The sequence below is a fragment of the Pongo pygmaeus genome, chromosome 1 (assembly GCF_028885625.2).
Source record: "Pongo pygmaeus isolate AG05252 chromosome 1, NHGRI_mPonPyg2-v2.0_pri, whole genome shotgun sequence".
NCBI lineage: Eukaryota > Metazoa > Chordata > Mammalia > Primates > Hominidae > Pongo > Pongo pygmaeus.
Window position 1 is genome coordinate 38,389,889 of NC_072373.2, and position 21,812 is coordinate 38,411,700.

A 21,812-nucleotide genomic window follows, 5' to 3' on the forward strand; every position below is an offset into this window, starting at 1 on the left:
AAAAATATTTGTAATTCATCTACATTCAGTTGATTTTAAAAACTACATTTTTTATTTTGAGATAACTAGATTCATATAGAGTTGTAAGAAACAATGTAAGTGACCCCATGGGCCTTTTACCCAGCTTCTCCTGATGGTAATTGCCTGCAAAACTATAGTACAATATCACAACCTGGATATTGGCATTGATATAGTCAAGGTACAGAATATTTTCATCACCATAAGAATACCTCATGTTGCCTTTTTATGGGCACCCCCCCACCCCCTTCCTTCCTGCCCTTACTCCTTCCTTAAGCCCTGGTAAATAACTAAGTCTCTTTCTATAGTTTTGTCATTTCAAGAATATTATATATATGGAGTCATAAGTATGTAATCTTTGAGGGTTTTTTTTCAGTCTCTGGAGATTCATCCAGATTGTTGCATGTATCAATAGTTTTTATACTTTTATTGCTGAGTAGAGCGCTATGATATATATAGAAGCAACACAGTTTAACCATTTATCTGTTGAAGGATATTTGGATTGTTTCCAGTTTTGGCCGATTATGAGTAAAGCTGCTATAAACATTCATGTACAAGTTTTTATGTGAACATAAGTTTTCATTCTTCTGGGATAAGTGCCCAGGAGTGTAATTGCTGGGTCATATGGTAGTTGCATATTTAGTTGTTAATAAACTGCCAAACTCTTCTGGAGTGCCCACACCATTTTACATTCCTACTAAGAATACATGAATGATCTAGTTTATCTGCATTCTCACCAGCAGTTAGTGTTGTCACTTTTTTTTTTGATTATACTTTAAGTTTTAGGGTACATATGCACAACATGCAGGTTTGTTACATATGTATACATGTGCCATGTTGGTGTGCTGCACCCATTAACTCATCATTTAACATTAGGTATATCGCCTAATGTTATCCCTCCCCCCACCCCACCCCACAACAGGCCCTGGTGTGTGATGTTCCCCTTCCTGTGTCCATGTGTTCTCATTGTTCAATTCCCACCTATGAGTGAGAACATGCGGTGGTTGGTTTTTTGTCCTTGCCATAGTTTGTTGAGAATGATGGTTTCCAGCTTCATCCATGTCCCTACAAAGGACATGAACTCATCATTTTTTATGGCTGCATAGTATTCCGAGGTGTATATGTGCCACATTTTCTTAATCCAGTCTATCATTGATGGACATTTGGGTCGGTTCCAAGTCTTTGCTATTGTGAATAGTGCGACAATAAACATATGTGTGCATGTTTCTTTATAGCAGCATGATTTATAATCCTTTGGGTATACACCCAGTAATGGGATGGCTGGGTCAAATGGTATTTCTAGTTCTAGATCCCTGAGGAATCGCCACACTGACTTCCACAATGGTTGAACTAGTTTATAGTTCCACCAACAGTGTAAAAGTGTTCCTATTTCTCCACATCCTCTCCAGCATCTGTTGTTTCCTGACTTTTTAATGATCGCCATTCTAACTGGTGTGAGATGGTATCTCATTGTGGTTTTGATTTGCATTTCTCTGATGACCAGTGATGATGAGCATTTTTTCATGTGTTTTTTGGCTGCATAAATGTCTTCTTTTGAGAAATGTCTGTTCATATCCTTCACCCACTTTTTGATGGGGTTGTTTGTTTTTTTCCTGTAAATTTGTTTGAGTTCATTGTAGATTCTGGATATTAGCCCTTTGTCAGATAAGTAGATTGCAAAAATTTTCTCCCATTCTGTAGGTTGCCTGTTCACTCTGATGGTAGTTTCTTTTGCTGTGCAGAAGCTCTTGAGTTTAATTAGATCCCGCTTGTCAATTTTGGCTTTTGTTGCCATTGCTTTTGGTGTTTTAGACATGAAGTCCTTGCCCATGCCTATGTCCTGAATGGTATTGCCTAGGTTTTCTTCTAGGGTTTTTATGGTTTTAGGTCTAACATATAAGTCTTTAATCCATCTTGAATTAATTTTGGTATAAGGTGTAAGGAAGGGATCCAGTTTCAGTTTTCTACATATGGCTAGCCAGTTTTCCCAGCATCATTTATTAAATAGAGAATCCTTTCCCCATTTCTTGTTTTTGTCAGGTTTGTCAAAGATCAGATAGTTGTAGATATGTGGCATTATTTCTGAGGGCTCTGTTCTGTTCCATTAATCTATATATCTGTTTTGGTACGAGTACCATGCTGTTTTGATTACTGTAGCCTTGTAGTATAGTTTGAAGTCAGGTAGCGTGATGCCTCCAGCTTTGTTCTTTTGGCTTAGGATTGACTTGGCAATGTGGGCTCTTTTATGGTTCCATATGATCTTTAAAGTAGTTTTTTCCAATTCTATGAAGAAAGTCAATGATAGCTTGATGGGGATGGCATTGAATCTATAAATTACTTTGGGCAGTATGGCCATTTTCACGATATTGATTCTTCCTTCCCATGAGCATGGAATGTTCTTCCATTTGTTTGTATCCTCTTTTATTTCACTGAGCAGTGGTTTGAGGTCCTTCACATCCCTTGTAAGTTGGATTCCTAGGTATTTTATTCTCTTTGAAGCAATTGTGAATGGGAGTTCACTCATGATTTGGCTCTCTGTTTGTCTGTTATTGGTGTATAAGAATGCTTGTGATTTTTGCACATTGATTTTGTGTCCTGAGACTTTGCTGAAGTTGCTTATCAGCTTAAGGAGATTTTAGGCTGAGATGATGGGGTTTTCTAGATATGCAATCATGTCATCTGCAAACAGGGACAGTTTGACTTCCTCTTTTCCCAATTGGATACCCTTTATTTCCTTCTCCTGCCTGATTGCCCTGGCCAGAACATCCACCACTGTGTTGAATAGGAGTGGTGAGAGAAGGCATCCCTGTCTTGTGCCAGTTTTCAAAGGCAATGCTTCCAGTTTTTGTCCATTCAGTATGATATTGGCTGTGGGTTTGTCATAGATAGTTGATGTTCTTTTGAGATACGTCCCATCAATACCTAATTTATTGAGAGTTTTTAGCATGAAGGGTTGTTGAATTTTGTCAAAGGCCTTTTCTGCATCTATTGAGATAATCATGTGTTTTTTGTCGTTGGTTCTGTTTATATGCTGGATTACGTTTATTGATTTGCATATGTTGAACCAGCCTTGCATTCCAGGGATGACGCCCACTTGATCATGGTGGATAAGCTTTTTGATGTGCTGCTGGATTCGGTTTGCCAGTATTTTATTGAGGATTTTTGCATCAATGTTCATCAGGGATATTGGTCTAAAATTCTCTTTTTTTGTTGTGTCTCTGTCAGGCTTTGGTATCAGGATGATGCTGGCCTCATAAAATGAGGGAGGATTCCCTCTTTTTCTATTGATGGAATAGTTTCAGAAGGAATGGTACCAGCTCTTCCTTGTACCTCCGGTAGAATTTGGCTGTGAATCTATTTGGTCCTGGACTTTTTTTGGTTGATAAGCTGTTAATTATTGCCTCAATTTCAGAGCCTGTTACTGGTCTATTCAGAGATTCAACTTCTTCCTGGTTTAGTCTTGGGAGGGTGTATGTGTCGAGGAATTTATCCATTTCTTCTAGATTTTCTAGTTTGTTTGTGTAGAGGTGTTTATAGTATTCTCTGAAAGGTGTTGTCACTTTTTAAAAAAATTTTAGCCATTTTGATAGGTGTGTAGTAATATCGCAGTGTAGCTTTAATTTGCATTTCCTGAATGGCTAATGATGTTGAACATTTTTTTCATGTGCTTATTGGTTATCTGTATCTCCTTTTGGGTAAATGTCTGTTTATACCTTTTACTCAGCTTTTACATTCTTTATAGTTGAGTTATGAGGTTATATATTATAGATTATATATTCTAGATACTATTTCTTTATTCGATGTTTGCTTTGCAGATATTCCTTTCAGTCATAGATTTTCATTTCATCCTCAACACAGTCTTTTGTTTTAAATTTTGATGAAGTCCAACTTGTCAGTTTTCCCATTTATGGGTTATGCTTTTGGTGTCAAGTCTAAGAACAGTGTGCCTAGCCCTAGATTCTGAAGATTTTCTCTTTTTTCTAAAAAAAAAAAATCCTTTTTTAGTTTTATGTTTTATATTTAAGTCCGCAATCCATTTTGAGTTAATTTTTACTTAAGATGTGAGACTTAGGTCATGGTTCTTTTTCTGGCTTATTGATGTGCACTTGTTCCCATGCCATTTGTTAAAAAGGCCGTCTTTTCTGCACAAATTGCTTTTACACCATTGTCAAAAATTAGTTGAGTATATTTGTATGGGTCTATTTCTGGAATCTCTATTCTGTTCTATTAATCTATATATCTATTCTTTTTCCAATACCACATAGTCTTTATTACTGTGCTATATATCAAGTCTTGTGATTGGTTAGACTGATTCCTCCTACTTTCTTTTTAAAAACAGCTTTATTGAAGTATAATATATTAACCCAAAACCAAAACTAAAAAACCCAGTTATGTTTAATGTATATAATTTGACGAGTTTGAACCACTTTATTTTTCTTATTCAAGATTGTTTTAGCTATTTTAGTTCCTTTGCCTTTCATATAAATTTTAAAGTAATCTTGTGCACATCTACCAAAATCTCTTGCCAATATGTTGATAGAAATTGTGCTAAACCTGTATAATGATTTGGAGAGAATGGATATCTTTAGTATGTTTAGTCTTCTAATTTAGGAACATGGTATGTCTCTCCATTTCTGTAATCTCTTTCATCAGCATTTTGTTGTTTTCAGCATTCAAATCCTGCACGTTTTTTTATATTTACATCTAAGTATTTTTGGAATGATTATAAATGGTATTATGTAATTTTGGTGTTCATTTCTATTGTGTAGAAATACAGTAATTTTTATCTGTTTATCTTGTATCACATGACCTTGCTGAACTTACTTATTAGTTCTAGAAGTTTTTATGTGAATTCTTTGGGATGTTCTGTGTAGCATTACGTCATTTGCAAATAGGGATATTTTTATTTCATCCTCTCTGATCTGGATGCCATTTATTTCCTTTTTTGCATTATTGCAATGGCAGTACTGTGTTGATTAAGAATTGTGAGCGCTGATATTTTGCCTTGTTCCTTGTCATAGGGGGAAAATTTTCATTCTTTCACCATTAAGAGTAATGTTAGCTGTAGGTTTTTTGGTAGATGCTCTTTATAAAGTTTAGGAAGTTCTCCTCTATTTCTATTTTTTTCTCTGAGAGTTTTGTGAATGGGTGTTGGGTGTTGAATTTTATTGAATGTTTTTGTATATCAGTTGATGAGTGATTTTTTTCATTAGCCTGTTAATATCATACATTACATGGCTTTTTTTTTCAATATTGAGCCAGCCTTGCACTGTTGAAATGTACCCCAACATTTTTTTTTTTTTAAGTGACAGGATTTTGCTTGGTTACCCAGGCTGGAGTGTGGTGCTGTGATGCTAGCTCACTGCAGCCTCAAACTCCTGGGCTCAAGTGATCCTCCTGCCTCAGCCTCCCAAGCAGCTAGGACTATAGGCATGCACCACCACCCCTGACCTTTTTTTTTTTTTTTTTTGTAGAGATGGGGGTCTCTCTATGTTGCCGAGGCTGGTCTTGAACTTCTGGCCTCAAACATCGTCTTACCTCAGCCTCTCAAAGCACTGGGATCACAGGCCTGAGCCACCACGCCTGGCCTCATTTTTATATATTGCTGAATTCTGTTTGCTACTATTTGTTAAGGATATTTGCATCTATATTTATGAGAGCTATTAGTCTGTAGTTTTCTTTTTTGTACTGTCTTTGGTTTTGGGAATCAGGGTAAAATTAGTTTCACAAAATGAATTGAGAAGTGTTCCCTCTGCTTCCATTTTCTTTTAGAGATTGTGTAGAATTGCTGTTAATTCTTCTTTAAATTTTGACACCATTATTTATTAAAACCATCTGGGCCTGGGGATTTTTTTCTGGGAGTTTTAAAATTATGCATTTGATTCCCTCAATAATTTTGTGGCTATTGGTGTGGTAGTTTGTTGTTTTTGAGGTCCATTTCCTCTAAGTAGTCAAATTTATGTGTGTAGAGCTGTTTGTAACATTCCCTTATTTTTATTTTTTTTATGTCTCCAGGGTTTATAGTGATATTCTCTTTTCCATTCTTAATACTGGTAATTTCTGTCTTCTCTCTTTTTATTTTTAGTCTTGCTACAGGTTTGTTGATGTTATTTTATGTTACTGATCTTTTCAAAGACCACTGATTTCGTCTTGTTTTCCTATTTTTAATTTCATCGATTTTTGTTCATTATTATTTCCTTCCTTCTGCTTGCTTTAGTTTTATTTTTGTTCTTTTTTGATATATTCTTGAGGTGGGAGCTTAAAATATTGATTTAAGACTTTTTGTCTTAGGCAAACATTTATTGATAAACATTTCCCTTTTTGTACTACTTTAACAGTATCCCACTTCTATTTTCATTTTCATTGAGTTTAATAAAAGTTTCTCTTGCCACTTTATCTTTGGCCCATGGATTATTTAGAAGTGTGATATTTATAGTTTTCAAGTATTTGGATATTTTCCCATTATCTTTATTGGTTTCTAGTGTGATTCCATTGTAGTTGAGAATACACTCTGGTGATTTTAATTGTTGTATTTATTAAGGTTTATTTTATGGACTAGCATATGATCTATCCTGAATACTATTTCGTGTACACTTGTAAAAACCGTATTTTGCTCCTGTTGGGGAGAGTATTCTATAAATATTGATTAAATCCTATTGTTTGATGCTATTGTTGAGTTCTTCTATATCTTATTGTTTGATGGTATTGTTGAGTTCTTCTATATCTTTGCTAGTTTTCTACCTAGTTGCTCTATCAGTTGTTGAGAGAGGTGTACTGTGGGTCTGTTTCTCCTTTTGATTTTATCAGGTTTTTACTTTACATATTTTGCAGTTCTTGTTTGGTACATATACATCAGGATTGTTCTGTCTTCTTGGTGGAGTGATGCTTTTATCGTTATGTAATTTGCCTTTCTGTCTCTATTGTTCAGATACTTTCTATTACAGAAAAACAATTATAGGACAATTTCTATTGTTTTATCTTCAAGTTCAAGTTCACTAATTTTTTTCTTCATCTTCTTCATTTTGCTTTTTTTTTCCCCTGAGACAGGGTTGCCCACTTTGTTGCCTACACTAGAGTGATCATGGCTCACTCCTGTCTCAACTGCCTGGGCTCAACCATTCCTCCCACCTTAGCCTGCTGAGTAGCTGGAACTACAGGCATCTACCACCAGGCATGGCAACTTTTAAATGTTTTCTAGAGATGGGGTCTCACTATGTTGCTCAGGCTGGCCTTGAACTCCTGAGTTCAAGAGATCCTCCTACATTGGCCTCCAAAATGTTAGGATTACAGACATGAGCCACTGCGCCTGGCCTCATTTTGCTTTTGAGCCTATCCATTGGATTTTTTTTTTCCTTTTAACATTCTTCATTTATTGGGTGTGCTATTCTTTTATTTTATTTTATTTTATTATACTTTAAGTTTTAGAGTACATGTGCACAATGTGCAGGTTAGTTACATATGTATACATGTGCCATGCTGGTGTGCTGCACCCATTAACTCGTCATTTAGCATTAGGTATATCTCCTAATGCTATCTCTACCCCCTCCCCCCACCCCACAAGAGTCCCCAGAGTGTGATGTTCCCCTTCCTTTGTCCATGTGTTCTCATTGTTCAATTCCCACCTATGAGTGAGAATATGCAATATTTGGTTATTTGTTCTTGCGATAGTTTACTGAGAATGATGATTTCCAATTTCATCCATGTCCCTACAAAGGACATGAGCTCATCATTTTTTATGGCTGCATAGTATTCCATGGTGTATATGTGCCACATTTTCTTAATCCAGTCTATCATTGTTGGACATTTGGGTTGGTTCCAAGTCTTTGCTATTGTGAATAGTGCCACAATAAACATACGTGTGCATGTGTCTTTATAGCAGCATTATTTATAATCCTTTGGGTATATACCCAGTAATTGGATGTCTGGGTCAAATGGTATTTCTAGTTCTAGATCCCTGAGGAATCGCCACACTGACTTCCACAAGGGTTGAACTAGTTTACAGTCCTACCAACAGTGTAAAAGTGTTCCTATTTCTCCACATCCTCTCCAGCACCTGTTGTTTCCTGACTTTTTAATGATTGCCATTCTAACTGGTGTGAGATGGTATCTCATTGTGGTTTTGATTTGCATTTCTCTGATGGCCAGTGATAGTGAGCATTTTTTCATGAGTTTTTTGGCTGCATAAATGTCTTCTTTTGAGAAGTGCCTGTTCATGTCCTTTGCCCACTTTTTGATGGGGTTGTTTGTTTTTTTCCTGTAAATTTGTTTGAGTTCTTTGTAGATTCTGGATATCAGCCCTTTGTCAGATGAGTAGGTTGTGAAAATTTTCTCCCATTTTGTAGGTTGCCTGTTCACTCTGATGGTAGTTTCTTTTGCTGTGCAGAAGCTTTTTAATTAGATCCCATTTGTCAATTTTGACTTTTGTTGCCATTGCTTTTGGTGTTTTAGACATGAAGTCCTTGCCCTTGCCTATGTCCTGGATGGTAATGCCCAGGTTTTCTTCTAGGGTTTTTATGGTTTTAGGTCTAATGTTTAAGTCTTTAATCCACCTTGAATTAATTTTTGTATATGGTGAAGGAAGGGATCCAGTTTCAGCTTTCTACATATGGCTAGCCAGTTTTCCCAGCACCATTTATTAAATAGGGAATCCTTTCCCCATTTCTTGTTTTTGTCAGGTTTGTCAAAGATCAGATAGTTGTAGCTATGCAGCGTATTTCTGAGGGCTCTGTTCTGTTCCATTGATCTCCATTGGATTTTTTTTATATTCGTTATTATATTTTCTGGTTCTAAAACTTCCATTTGGTTCCTTATATCTCCTTTGCTGAGACTTTCTATTTGTTTCAAGCTTGTCCATAATTACTTGTTAAAGCACTTTTATGATGGCTGTTCAAAAATCTTTGTCTGATATTTCTGATATATAATTTTGGTGTTGGCATCTATTGATTACCTGTTTTTCATTCCATTTGATGTCTTCCTGGTTCTTATTATAATGAATGAATTTTTTATTGAAAGTTTGGCATTTGGGTGGTCTCTGGATCTTATTTAAATTTTGAATTTTAGGTTTAATATTTATATGGCAGAAGAAGAGGTAGGCATCCTCTCACTTTTGCCAGGTTGGGGTAAACATACAGATTTCCTACTCAGCCTCCATTGACACCTGAGTGGGGTGCTTCTCCTTGTTACTGCCAGGTAGAGATAGGAATTCCAGCTCCTCGCTAAGCTTACATGGATACCTCTCTGGGTTGTGGGGGATGGAGGTGACCTCATGACTGCTGGGCAGTGGTGGAAATCCCAACTCTCCACTAGGCTTCCTCTGACCAACCCATTGAGGAGCGAAAGGGGCACCTCATTACTATTGGTGGAGGTGGCATTGTGTGGAAGTCCATGCTCCTTACTGGGCCTTTTCTGGCTGGAATATCTCAGTAGGAGAGGAGATGGGAGACTGGGTGCTTCATTATAGCTTTAAGAAAGGGGAAGTCTAGGCTTCCTAGTAGGCCCTGCTAGCTTAGCTGAGGTGGGGTGGGGGCACACAATTTTTCTGTGCTATGTGGTTATAGTAGAGTGGTTATTATCTAACAGCTTTCTGTCTTTTGAGGCTGCCCATTTTCCATTCCCTTTGGCTGGAAAGAACAGGCTTTTTTTTTTTTTTTTTTTTTTTTTTTTTTTTTTTTTTTTTTGGTCTATACTCCTTGGAGTTTCCAGGTTGCTGGCGTCTTCAGCTCCAAGTTAGGAATACATGAAGCAAAAAGAAAACCCAGAGAGCTCACCTCTGTGTCATTCCTAGCCAGTTTGCTTTCTTTTCTCCACCTTTCAGAGTCGTCTTATGTTTGTTTTAGATATAATGACCAAGGCTTTTAGTTGCACTTAGAGGGAGGAATAGGGAAAAATATGTCTACTCTATCTTTCCAGAAATGGAAGTCTGATTTGGTTCATTTATTTGCTGTATTCTTGTTGGGGTGATCAGACCCAATCCCAGGTCGTGGGAGTAACGAAGTCCAGCAGAGTCAAAGGAATGAGAAAAGAGTTTGAGAGAGAAAGTGGGTCCAGGGGGCCAATGCTAGTTATGGAGGCTGCAAAGGCCCTGAACTCTAGAAGCCCAGACTATTTATTGGTGATCAAACAAAGATACAGGTGGCAATAATGTGGGGTTGAAAGGGGGCATTGCATTAAGCACATGATTTACAGCTGTGATGGTTTAGCATTTATATGGCCAATTCTAAGACACAATTGATCTAGGAGGCTGGGAGGGCTAGAAGCAAGGAGCCAGCAAGTCTAGACACATGCCAGAGGTCACGAGAGGTTTTATGCCCTGAGCCATGGATTCTATCCAAGCCACGAGGGGTTTTATGCCCCGGGCTTAGATTATGGTGCGTCAGGGTAGCCTTCCACCCTTTAACACAGAGCTTGGTGTTCCAAAGGCCGTGAGGGGTTTTAGACCCTGGACCCTGGACATGTTGCAAGACTTTCACATTATGCAAGCTCTGCCTCAGCTTCTCTCAACACTCAGCTTTTCCCAACAATTCTTAAAGGCCAAATTTCTTTGTTGTTGAGGTCTCAGAATCCAAGCTTCCTTAATCACACTCATGTAATTTCCTTTTCATGGAGACAGAAATTAAAATCTCAAGCATAGTAGGGATGAGTGCATTGGTAAGAGGAGTGGAAAGTGTTCCTCTACCCAAAGATGCACACTGACACTCTGGATTTCTAGCTTTCTTTTGCCCCCTTTTAAGGGCTGGTGTCAACCATAGGGGAAACAGGGGTATTCAGCTAATCTTACCTTTACTAAAGTGTCTTCAACCTCTAGGGGTAACAAGAAGTTCCCATGACACAAGAGGGAGTTTTACCTAGAGATTTATAAGAACCTGCAAGTGGCACAGAGGAGCAGCTGGGAGTCCCTTCCAGCTTGGCTTGGTATGAGAAGGCACAGCTTGTTGCCTTAGACTAATGAGGATGAAACCCATTGGTGATTCTCTCCTGGAGCCAACCTTCTCTGGACTTCTTCCTGCACTAAGTCTGCTTCCTTAAAAGCCTAAGTTACTCAGGGAAATGTAACCGTGATGTGGAACAGCATGTGTTTTGAATCTAGTTAGATCTGTTTTGTGATCCTGTCACCATCTCTTGCTAGGTAGGACCTTAGAGTTCACTCATTCACTTAAAAACAGTCCTGTAGTGCCTACTTTGGGCAAGCCAGCATGCTGGGCTCATGGAATGTAGTAGTTGGTACTCTTCCTTGCCGTTTTTTTTTTTCTTTTCTTTTCTTTCTTGCCATCAGCAAGTCCAGTTGGCTATACTGCAGAAATATTAATATGTACAAAATTGGACTGCTTTTCTCTATCGTCTCATCTTTTTCTCTGTTTATAACAAGTACCCTGATTCTGTTCTTCCCTCAATCCTTTGTCCCAACTCATTATCTACAAAGCAGCCAGGGTGATCTTTTAGAAACATGCATCAGATTATTATTCTTTTACCTAAAATCCTCTGGTTACACCCAGCCGTACATAGAATAAAATCTAACACCTCCCAGTATCCCACTGGTTCCTGTGTGGTCTAGTTTCCGCTTTCCTTTCAGAGCTCATCTAGCATCTTCTCCCTCGCCTCCTCCCACTCATTGTGCTTCAGCCACATTGGACTTCTTTCTTTTCTTGATAATATCAAGCTTATTTCACCCTAGGGTTATTATGCCAGTTACGCCCTCTGCCTAGGATAATTTTTCCATACAAACTTAAATGACTGGTTCTTTGTTGTCACTCAGGTTTCAGTTCAAACACTTTCCCTCTCTTAAGTCACATTTTATCAAATCACAGTGTTCTGCCTGCCCCATTGTTATTTAGTGGTTATCACAATTTGAAATGAATTTGATTTGTGTGCTAGACTGAGCTCCATGAGAGCAGGCATTATGCTGTTTCCTTCAATGCTGCATGTCCAGTGCCTAGAACAGTTTTGGGCACAGAGCAATAAATATATTTAAACGTTTTTAATTGATACATAATTATATATGTTTATGGAGTACACATGATATTTTGATACATGTATGCAGTATGTAATGATGAAATTGGGGTAATTGAGGTCTCCATCACCTCAAACATTTTTCATTTCTTTGTGCTAGAAACATTTAAGATCCTCTCTTCTAGTCATTTTGAAATATATAGTAAATTATTATTCACTCTACTGTGCTATAGAACAGTTATTCCTCCTATCAAATACTAATTTTAAAAAACGATTTTTATTGATGCACATTAGATGTACATGTTTGGGGGTACATGTGATAGGATGATAAATTTATATAATCAAATCAGGGTAGTTGGGATATCCATCACCTTAAATACTTACATGTTTTTTTACTCTAGCTGAAATTTTGTATCAATTAACCAACTCTTCCCTATCACACTCTCTTCCTGTACCATTCTCAGCCTCTGGTAACCACTATTCTACTCTCTACTTCTAGGAGGTCAGCTTTTTTAGCTCTCATATATGAGTGGAACATGTGGTATTTGTCCTTCTGTGCCTGGCTTATTTCATTTAACATAATATCCTCCAGGGTTATCCATGGAGCTGCAAATGACAGGATTTCATTCTTTTTTTATGGCCAAATAATATTCTGTTGGGTACATATATCCATTAATATTTTGTTTTTCCATTCATCTGTCAATGGACACTTAGGTTGATTCTATATCTTGGCTACTGTGAATAATGCTGCAATAAACATGGGAGTGCCAATAGCTCTTTGACATACTGATTTCATTTCCTTTGGATATATACCCACCAATGGGATTGCTGAATCGTATCGTAGTTCTATTTTTATTCAAAGAACCTCAATATGTTTTTGCATAACAGCTATATTAATTTACATCCCCACCAAAAGTATGTAATAATTCCCCTTCATCTGGATCCTCACCAGCTTTATTTGTTTATTTATTTTTTCTGAGACAGAGTCTAGCTCTGTCGCCCAGGCTAGAGTGCAGTGGCATGATCTTGGCTCACTACAACCTCTACCTCCCGGGTTCAAGTGTTTCTCCTGCCTCCTGAGTAGCTGGGATTACAGGTGTCCACTACCATGCTCGGCTAATTTTGTATTTTTAGTAGAGATGGGGTTTTACCATGTTGGCCAGGCTGGTCTCAAACTCCTGACCTCAGGTGATCCACCCTCCTCGGCCTCCCAAAGTGCTGGGATTACAGGTGTGAGCCACCATGCCTGGCCATCAGCATTTTTTTGTCTTTTTGATAATAGCCATTTAACTGGGATGAGATTATATTTCATTGCATTTTGATTTGCATTTTCCTGATGACTAGTAATGATGGGCATTTTTTCATATCCCTGTTAGCCATTTATTTGTATGTGTTCTTTTGATAAATAGCTATTCAGATTACTTCCTCATTTTTAAATCACATTATTCAGTTTTTGCTGTTGAGTTGAATTCCTTGTATATTCTAGATATTAATTCCTTGTCAGATGAATAGTTTGCAGATATTTTCTACCATTCTGTAGGTTGTCTCTTCATTCTGTTGATTGTTTACTTTGCTGTGCAGAAGCTTTTCAGCTTGATATAATCCTATTTGGCTATTTTTGCCTTGGTTGCCTGTACTTTTGAGGTTTACCTTAAAAATCTTTGCCCAGTCCAACATCCTGGAGAGTTTCCCCAAAGTTTTATTTTAGTGATTCTATAGTTTGAGGTCTTAGATTTAAATTTTTAATCCATTTGATTTGATTTTTGAATATGAGAAGAGATAGGGGTCTAATTTCATTCTTCTGCATATGGATATCCAGTTTTCCCAGCACCATTTGTTGAAGAGACTGTCCTTTTCTCAATGTATATTCTTGGCACCTTTGTTGAAAATGAGTTCATTGTAGATACATGGATTTATTTCTGGGTTCTCTGTTCTGTTCCATTGGTCTATGTGTCTGTTTTTAATGCAAGTACCCTGTTGTTTTGGTTACTATAACTCTGTAGTATAATTTGAAGTCAGGTAATGTGATTCCTCTAGTTTTCTTCTTTTTGCTCAGGATAGCTTTTGCTATTCTGGGTCTTCTGTGATTCCATATAAATTTTAGGATTAATTTTTTCTATTTCTGTGAAGAGCATCATTGGTATTTTAATAGGGATTGCATCAAATCTGTAGATTGCTTTGGGTAATTGGACATTGTAATAATATTAATTCTCCTAATCCATGAATACTTTTCCATTTTTTGTGTCCTCTTCAATTTCTTGTCTCTGTTTTATAGCTTTATTTGTAGAGATTTTTCTTCTCTTTGGTTAGATTTATTCCTAGACATTTAAATTTTTTTGTAGCTATTGATAATGGAATTGCTCCTTTGATTTCATTTTCAGATTGTTTGCTATTGGTGTATGGAAATGCTACTGACTTTTGTATGTTGATTTTTGTATCCTGCAACTTTAGTGAATTTGTTTATCAGTTCTAACAGGTTGTGTGTGTGTCTGTGTGTAGTCTATGTTTCTCTAAATATATGATTATGTCTGCAAACAGGGACAGTTTGACTTCATCCTTTTCAATTTGGATGCCCTTTGTTTCTTTCTCTTGCCTAATTGTTCTGTCTGGGACTTTCAGTGCTATGTTGAATAACAGTGGTGAAAATGGGCATTCTTGTCTTGTTCCAGATCTTAAAGGGAAGGCTTTCAACTTTTTCCTATTCAGTATGATGTTAGCTGTGGGTTTGTCATGTAAGGTCTTTTTTATTTTTAATTTTTTTTATTTCCATAGGTTATTGAGGAACAGGTGGGTGTTTGGTTATATGAATAAGTTCTTTAGTGGTGATTTGTGAGATTTTGGTGCACCCATCACCCAAGCAGTATATACTGAACCCAATTTGTAGTCTTTTATCCCTCACCCCCTTCCCACCCTTTCCTCCTGAGTCCCCAAAGTCTGTTGTGTCATTCTTATGCCTTTGCATCCTCATAGCTTAGCCCCCACTCATGAGTGAGGACATACAATGTTTGGTTTTCCATTTCTGAGTTACTTCACTTAGAATCATAGTCTCCAATCTCATGCAGGTTGCTGCGAATGTAAGGCATTTGAGTACCTTTCTTCTATACCTAATTTGTTGAGTTTTTTTTTTTTATCATGAAGGGATATCGAATTTTATCAATTGCTTTTTCTGCATCTATTGAGATAATCATTTTTTTCCCTACTGCTGATGTGATGCATCATGTTTGTTAATTTGGAAGTGTTGAGTCATTCTCGCATCTCTGGATAAATTCCAGTTGATTATAGAGTATACCTTTTTTTTGATGTTCTATTGGTTTCAGTTTGCTAGTGTTTTGTTGAGGATTTTGTATGTAGGTTCATCAGGAATATTGGCTTGTAGTTTTCTTTTTTTGTTTTGCCCTTGTCTGGTTTTGGTATCAGGGTAATGCTGGCCTCATAGATTGAGTTTGGAAGAATGCCCTTCCCTTCAATTTTTAAAAATAGTTTGAGAATAATTGGTACTAGTTCTTCTTTAAAACTTTGGTAAAATTCAGCTTTGAAGCCATCTGGTCCTGGGCTTTTCTTTGTTGGGAGATTTTTTTTTTTATTACTGATTCAATTAATCTTATTTCTTGTTATTGGTCTGTTAGAGTTTTCTATTTCTTCCTGTTTCAATCTTGGTAGGTTGTATGTGTCCAGAAATTTATCCATTTCCTCTAGGTTTTCCAATTTGTTAGCATATGATTATTCATAATAGCTTCTAATGATCCTTTGTATTTGTGTGGTATTTCTTGTAATATTTCCTTTTTCATCTTGAATTTTATTGGGAGTTTCTTTTTCTTAGTTAAAGGTTTGGGTTTTTTAAAAATTATGTTTTTAAAAACCCAGCTTGTCATTTCATTGCTCTTTTGTATTTTTAGTCTCAATTTTATTTATTTTGGCTCTTATTTTATTATTTCTTTCCTTCTTCTAATTTGGATTTGGTTTGTTCTTGCTTTTCTAGTTCCTTGAGGTGCATTGTTAGGTTGTTTATTTAAAATCTTTTTACTTCTTCGATGTAGGCATTTATTGCTGTAATTTTCCCTCTTAGCATTTCTTGTGCTGTATCCCATAGGTTTTTGTTATGTTATGTTTTCATTTTCATTTGTTTCAAGACATTTTAAAATTTCCTTCTTAATTTCTCTATTGACCCACTGGTCATTCACGAGCACGTTTAATTTCCATGTATTCATAAAGTTTCCCAAGTTCCACATGTTTTGATTTCTAGTTTACTTCCACTGTGGTCAGGAAAGATTCTTGATATGAATTTGATTTTTAAAAATTTGTTAACACTTGTTTTGTCATCTCACGTATAGTCTATCCTGGAGAATGTTCCATGTGCTGATGAGAAGAATGTGTATTCTGTAGCTGTTGGATGAAATCAGAGCAATTAATATTTATTGAATAAAAAGTTGCTTAATCTTTTTGAGCCCGTTTCTAACTTATGGAATAATAACTGGCTAATAGAACAAAGGTGTATTTAGAATTGAGATAATACATGTGTGTAAAGTGCTTAGTACAACACTTGGCTCACAGCCAAATAGTAGTTTGTAATTGTTTCTGTATGATTATTTCTATTATAATGTTCACTTTCATTCTCCCACACTCCTTTCATACCTGTTATTGTACCTGATGATTTATCCAGAGTATTGTGACCATTTATCAATCACAGATGCTGACTGGTTAGATACTTGCAATTAAATCCTAACTTAGTTCTCTCTTGGTCATGTTTTTCTGTACAGGTCCTACAGCTGGGCTCAGACATCCTTCCCCAGTACAAGCAAGAGGCACCAAAGACTCCCCCTCACATCATCTTACATTATTGTGTTTTTAAGACCACGTGGGATTGGATCATCTTGATCTTGACCTTCTATACAGCCATCTTGGTCCCTTATAATGTCTCCTTCAAAACCAGGCAGAACAATGTGGCCTGGCTGGTTGTAGATAGCATCGTGGATGTTATCTTTTTGGTGGACATTGTGCTCAATTTTCATACCACCTTTGTTGGACCAGCAGGGGAGGTGATTTCTGACCCCAAACTTATCCGCATGAACTACCTGAAGACGTGGTTTGTGATTGACCTTCTGTCCTGTTTGCCATATGATGTCATCAACGCTTTTGAGAACGTGGATGAGGTTAGTGCCTTTATGGGTGATCCAGGGAAGATTGGTTTTGCTGATCAGATTCCACCACCACTGGAGGGGAGAGAGAGTCAGGTACATCCCTCAAATCTCAGACCTTGTTGTCATGTCTTTAAAACTGAATTAAATGTGGGTGGTCAACAGAAGAATAATTAAATGGGTGGGAAATAGCATGACTGATGTCTAGAACAGAGGGAGCATGCTTGATAGATACCCTTGCCTGCTGTTCCCATCCTTTGGCGGTTTGGAGGCCCTGCATGACAGTGAATGGATGTGGAAGAGACCAAAGGCTTACTCCTACTCCACGTGGAATGTAAGCCACTGGTTCAGGAATGGTGGGCCTGCAGCAGCAGGCATGCATGGCCACTGCACTGGCAAGTCTTCTATTGAATATATAGTTGTTGAATGTCTACCTATTGATTATTCTAGTTATGCAGACTTTTCATTTATCTGCTGCTGACTTTTGGCTGTTTCACAGCCAATTAACTCCTGGTAACAGGAATACCATTTTCCTGAAAGTTTGCTTTTCCTTTTTTCTGTTAAATTTTGAGATGAGTTATTTCCTTGCTAAAATGAGTTTGGAGGCAACCATGTACTGAGGTAGTCAGGCACCAGCTTGTGGTTTTTGGATTATACTGCTGTTTTAGTCCATTTTGTGTTGCTGTAGAGAAATGCCTGAGGCAGGGTAACTTACAAAGAAAAATCAAAATTCTGATGGCTGGAAGATTTAGGACCAGGTCACTCATGGTGGAAGGTGAAGCGGGGAGCCAGCTTGTCCAGAGATCAGATGGTGAGAGAGGAAGTGAGAGACAGGAAGAGGAGGTGCCAGGCTCGTTGTAATAACTACTTGCTTTTTTGGGAACTAATGGAGTGAAAATCCACTCACCACCCCACTTCCTCCAGAGAGGACATTAATATATTTAAGAGGGATCCACCCCCATGACCCAAACACCTCCCATTAGGCCCTATTTCCAACACTGGGACTCAAATTTCCACATGAGGTTTGGAGGAGACAAACATTCAAACTATAGCAACTGTTTTCAATTGTTAGTCCTGCAGGCAATGGATGAAATGAAAGGAAGCTAAATTCTCTGTAAATGTGTTGGAATTAGGAAATGCTCTAAGTCATTTTCTGAATGAGTGCCTGGGACATGTGGTAGAAGGAAGGGCCACTGGACTGATTCAGGTGATTTTCTCTGAAACAGTGAGGATGTCAAGGCATTGCAAAGAAAAATGTCAGATTCTTATCTAGTTTGTGTTCTATGGGAATTGTCCTTCCGTTTTCTTACTCCTAGTTGACATTCCAGATGGATTAAGACAAGGCAGTTCATTTGGCAAGTCTCCAGCCTTGTTCAGCTGAGCCCTCGTTGCTTCAGATTACAGAGGCTCCCAAGGTCTCAGTCTGGCTGGGTTGTGTGGGTAATCTAGGAAGCCAAGTTGAGGCGCAAGACACATTTCAGAACTAAACGGCTCATAGGACTCAGGCTTGAGAACGTTGAAAGGAGCAGCTTGCTCCCTGCCGGGATATCAAGACCTGGCCAGTGACTCCATGTTTTACTGGTGGCATAATGATGCCTTTCTGCCTTCAGATCAGTACCAGCAGTTGGTGGGACAGCAGCCTTTTCTCTGGGAAAACAGAACTACTACCACTTCTCTTTCCAGTGAAGGGTAGCTCTTCCTACAAAATGCTGCCAATGTAGAGCTGGAAGGAGAGAATTTGGATGCTCAGATGCTCTAGATTCAGAATAACCCATGCTTGTATCTGTGTGGTGGGTTTTAAAATACTTTAAAATCCCAAAGACTAATTCTCTGGGGTAGCTTGTGTGAATTTTGTAGGGGGATGAAATGAGTCAAGACTGATCATTTACAAGAGCAGAGTCATACCTAACGGGAATGTTGGGGTTCTTAAATGAGAATTTTTTAAAAAATTGTTTAAAATTTTTTTTTTTTTTGAGACAGAGTCTTGCTCTGTCACCCAGGCTGGAATGTAGTGGTGTGATCTCAGCTCACCACAACCTCTGCCTCCCGGGATCAAGCAATTCTCCTGTCTCAGCCTCCTGAGTAGCTGGGATTATAGGCACGTGCCACTGTGCCCGGCTAATTTTTGTATTTTTAGTAGAGACGGGGTTTCACCATGTTGGTCAGGCTGGTCTTGAACTCCTGACCTCAAGTGATCTGCCCGCCTCGGCCTCCCAAAGAGCTGGGATTACAGGTGTGAGCCACCACTCCTGGCCCACAAATGAGAATTTTAGTACATGTTGGGAATCATATTTTTCTGTGTGAGCACATTTTTAGAAAATTTTTTCTTAGGAAAATATCATTTTGGCTTAGGTAATTCAAATAAATTATCTGAATATAAAAGAGCTTCTTAAACACATATGGAAAGTGAAATTTAGCTTTAGAAACACACTGGTTTTTAAAATAAACCATTTTCTATTTAGAGTAATGGCACTGAAATTTTGCAGATAAATAGAACAGTTCTCTAGCTTCCACACGTTCTTATTAAAAATTGGCAGAACTATAAACATATGTAAAATGTGTCAGTTACCTGGTAGGTTAACAGAGCAGAGTTCTTCTCCCCTAGGAAAGAGTTCCAAACCAACTGTATATGTTGGTTGGAACTCCTTTGCCATTATTTATAAATACTCCTGATGGTGGTTTCTGATTTGTAGATTCATGAAATAGATTGGTTAATAGGAAAAATGTTAGTTATCTGTAGCTTTCTCATTGGTAAAGGGCTTAGTATCAAAGCTCTTACTATCATCTGTTGGTCATAAATAATAGTATAAATATTAAGGGCTACAGCTATTGTTTCCTTCTGTAAGACATAATTTTATATTTGGTAATTTCTTTTAAAGCTTTGGCTAACACCTCAAATAATGCCCTTTCATAACAACTCTGGTGGTTGGAGGGAGATCAGTGTGAGGAATGGGAAGATTTGGCTTTTAGTTTTCTTGGTATCACCTGTTAAAACAGCTGGGATCCTTGTGCATATCGTTTAGCCTTTCTGGATCATGGTTTTCCTGTCTACATCTTGGGGATAATACTACTATACCTGCCTGAAGGCATAGCATTTGGGCGGTGGATTATTTGAGTTTCCTGCCAGCTCCAAGAGCTAAAGTTTGGTGAATGCTGAATCTCATCTGCATTAGTCTCACTTCCAGAAGCTTACTGTAAGAACAAGAGGCCTAGCACCCTGACCTCCTTCTTGTAATTGGGGTGGGAGGAAAACAAGGTGGGGGGTGGGAACACTTAGCAGGTAATAAGTAGACCCATTTGAGGTCACAGCCTGACAGGACCATGGAGGTCTTATAGTTCAACCTTCTTAATACACAAGTAAGAAAAAAGACAGGGGAAATGACTCACTCAAGATGGAATACCATATCATATAATCATAGTAATAATGAGTTCCCTTCTGACTTTTCTCTATTCCTAATAGCAACAGATTTTTATAAGATAGGAGCAAAACACTTAATGAAGGACAGTTGAGTCAAAACTGACCAGGAACTTTCTGATGTGTGTGGCTCACTCCTTGGCTTGGCTGAATGTGGTGGAGAAGTTGGACATGGGGTCTGGTGGAGTAGATGGAGGTAGGCAGCTACATTTTCCCCAAGGCATCTGTGTTGGAGATGACATGGGCAGTTAAAGATGCTTGCCAAGGGACAGACCCAGCACAGTTTCCCAGGCATAGTCCTTTAGTGAAACGACACCATTAAATTAGTGGGAATGAATGGCTAATGTTGGTTAGAGGATGTTGGAGAGCCAATGAAGGGCACCCCATCCTTTGAACCCAGATCAGGCTGAGGGAAAACCCCCTGGGTTGGAGAATTCTGATTAATGGCTTAGCGGCTGCCTATTCACCACATGCTGTCTTCTCACCTGTGATCTGTTGTGGAGTTACGAATCTAAGATTACAGCTCCCTGTGCTCTAGGTTCTTTCTCTGGGGGAGTGTGCAGAGAAACAAATTATTGACTCATTTCTCATAAAAAATACATGTGGAGCTAGCTGAATCATCTTTGGTGTTCTCAAAATTATGCCAGTGGACTTGTCTGCCAGTGGAGACCACCAAAGAAGGACGCGAGCTGTGTTGGCTTTGCCATCTCTGTGTATGTGTGCAGTGGGGGTGGGGAGTTCTTGAAGTGAAAAGATTGGAGCCACCCAAAGCCTGGGTCAAAAAAGAACTGGGGTAAATTGTTAAAGCCTGAAATTATGAATTCAGCCCTGTGGATATAGCCCATCTCCATGATTTAAGCTACACAAGTGATCCCTTTGGCTTAACTTGTTTCACTTATGTAGATGGGCTACATTTGCGTCATTCTCCTGTCTGTTGGTAATAATCTGTTTTGGAGACCATTTGAGAATATGTTTGCACATTAGTTAAAATGTTTGGAGGACAAAAGGTCTGGAAACAGAGTGAACTAAACTTGTAATGGGTATGTCAAAGCAAAAGCTAAATAAGTCTCTTTCAAGTGCTGAGTGGATTGTTGGGCTAGTGTGCTTCTTGTGTTAAAGACTGAATTATTACTGACAAAACAGATTCACTCTCCCGAGGAAACTTATTGCTTACTGCTATTGAAGCGTGGAAATGCAAAGGGGAAAAGGGGGCTGTTATCTCCCAGGTGACAATGCTTGTGCCCTGGAGCCTGAAGGTAGCCAAGAGCTTTTTTCTATCCCTGGCTCTGTAACCTCAG

The 21,812-nt window shown here is 38.1% G+C and overlaps 1 protein-coding gene across 3 annotated transcripts in view; it reads left to right on the plus strand.

Annotated features, from left to right (window-relative positions):
• The window catches only part of KCNH1 (potassium voltage-gated channel subfamily H member 1), a 468,663-nt gene that overhangs the window by 105,384 nt on the left and 341,467 nt on the right, over window positions 1–21,812 (plus strand). For 2 of the 3 annotated variants that reach the window (XR_008501421.2, XM_054480226.2), the window contains exon 6: window positions 16,722–17,195. Coding sequence is in view for 2 of the 3 variants with exons in the window: in XM_054480226.2 (XP_054336201.1) it covers window positions 16,722–17,195 (474 nt within the window). In the remaining variant the exon portion in view is untranslated. The remainder of the gene's footprint in view (window positions 1–16,721; window positions 17,196–21,812) is intronic. The other variant, XM_054480237.2, reaches the window with a different exon arrangement.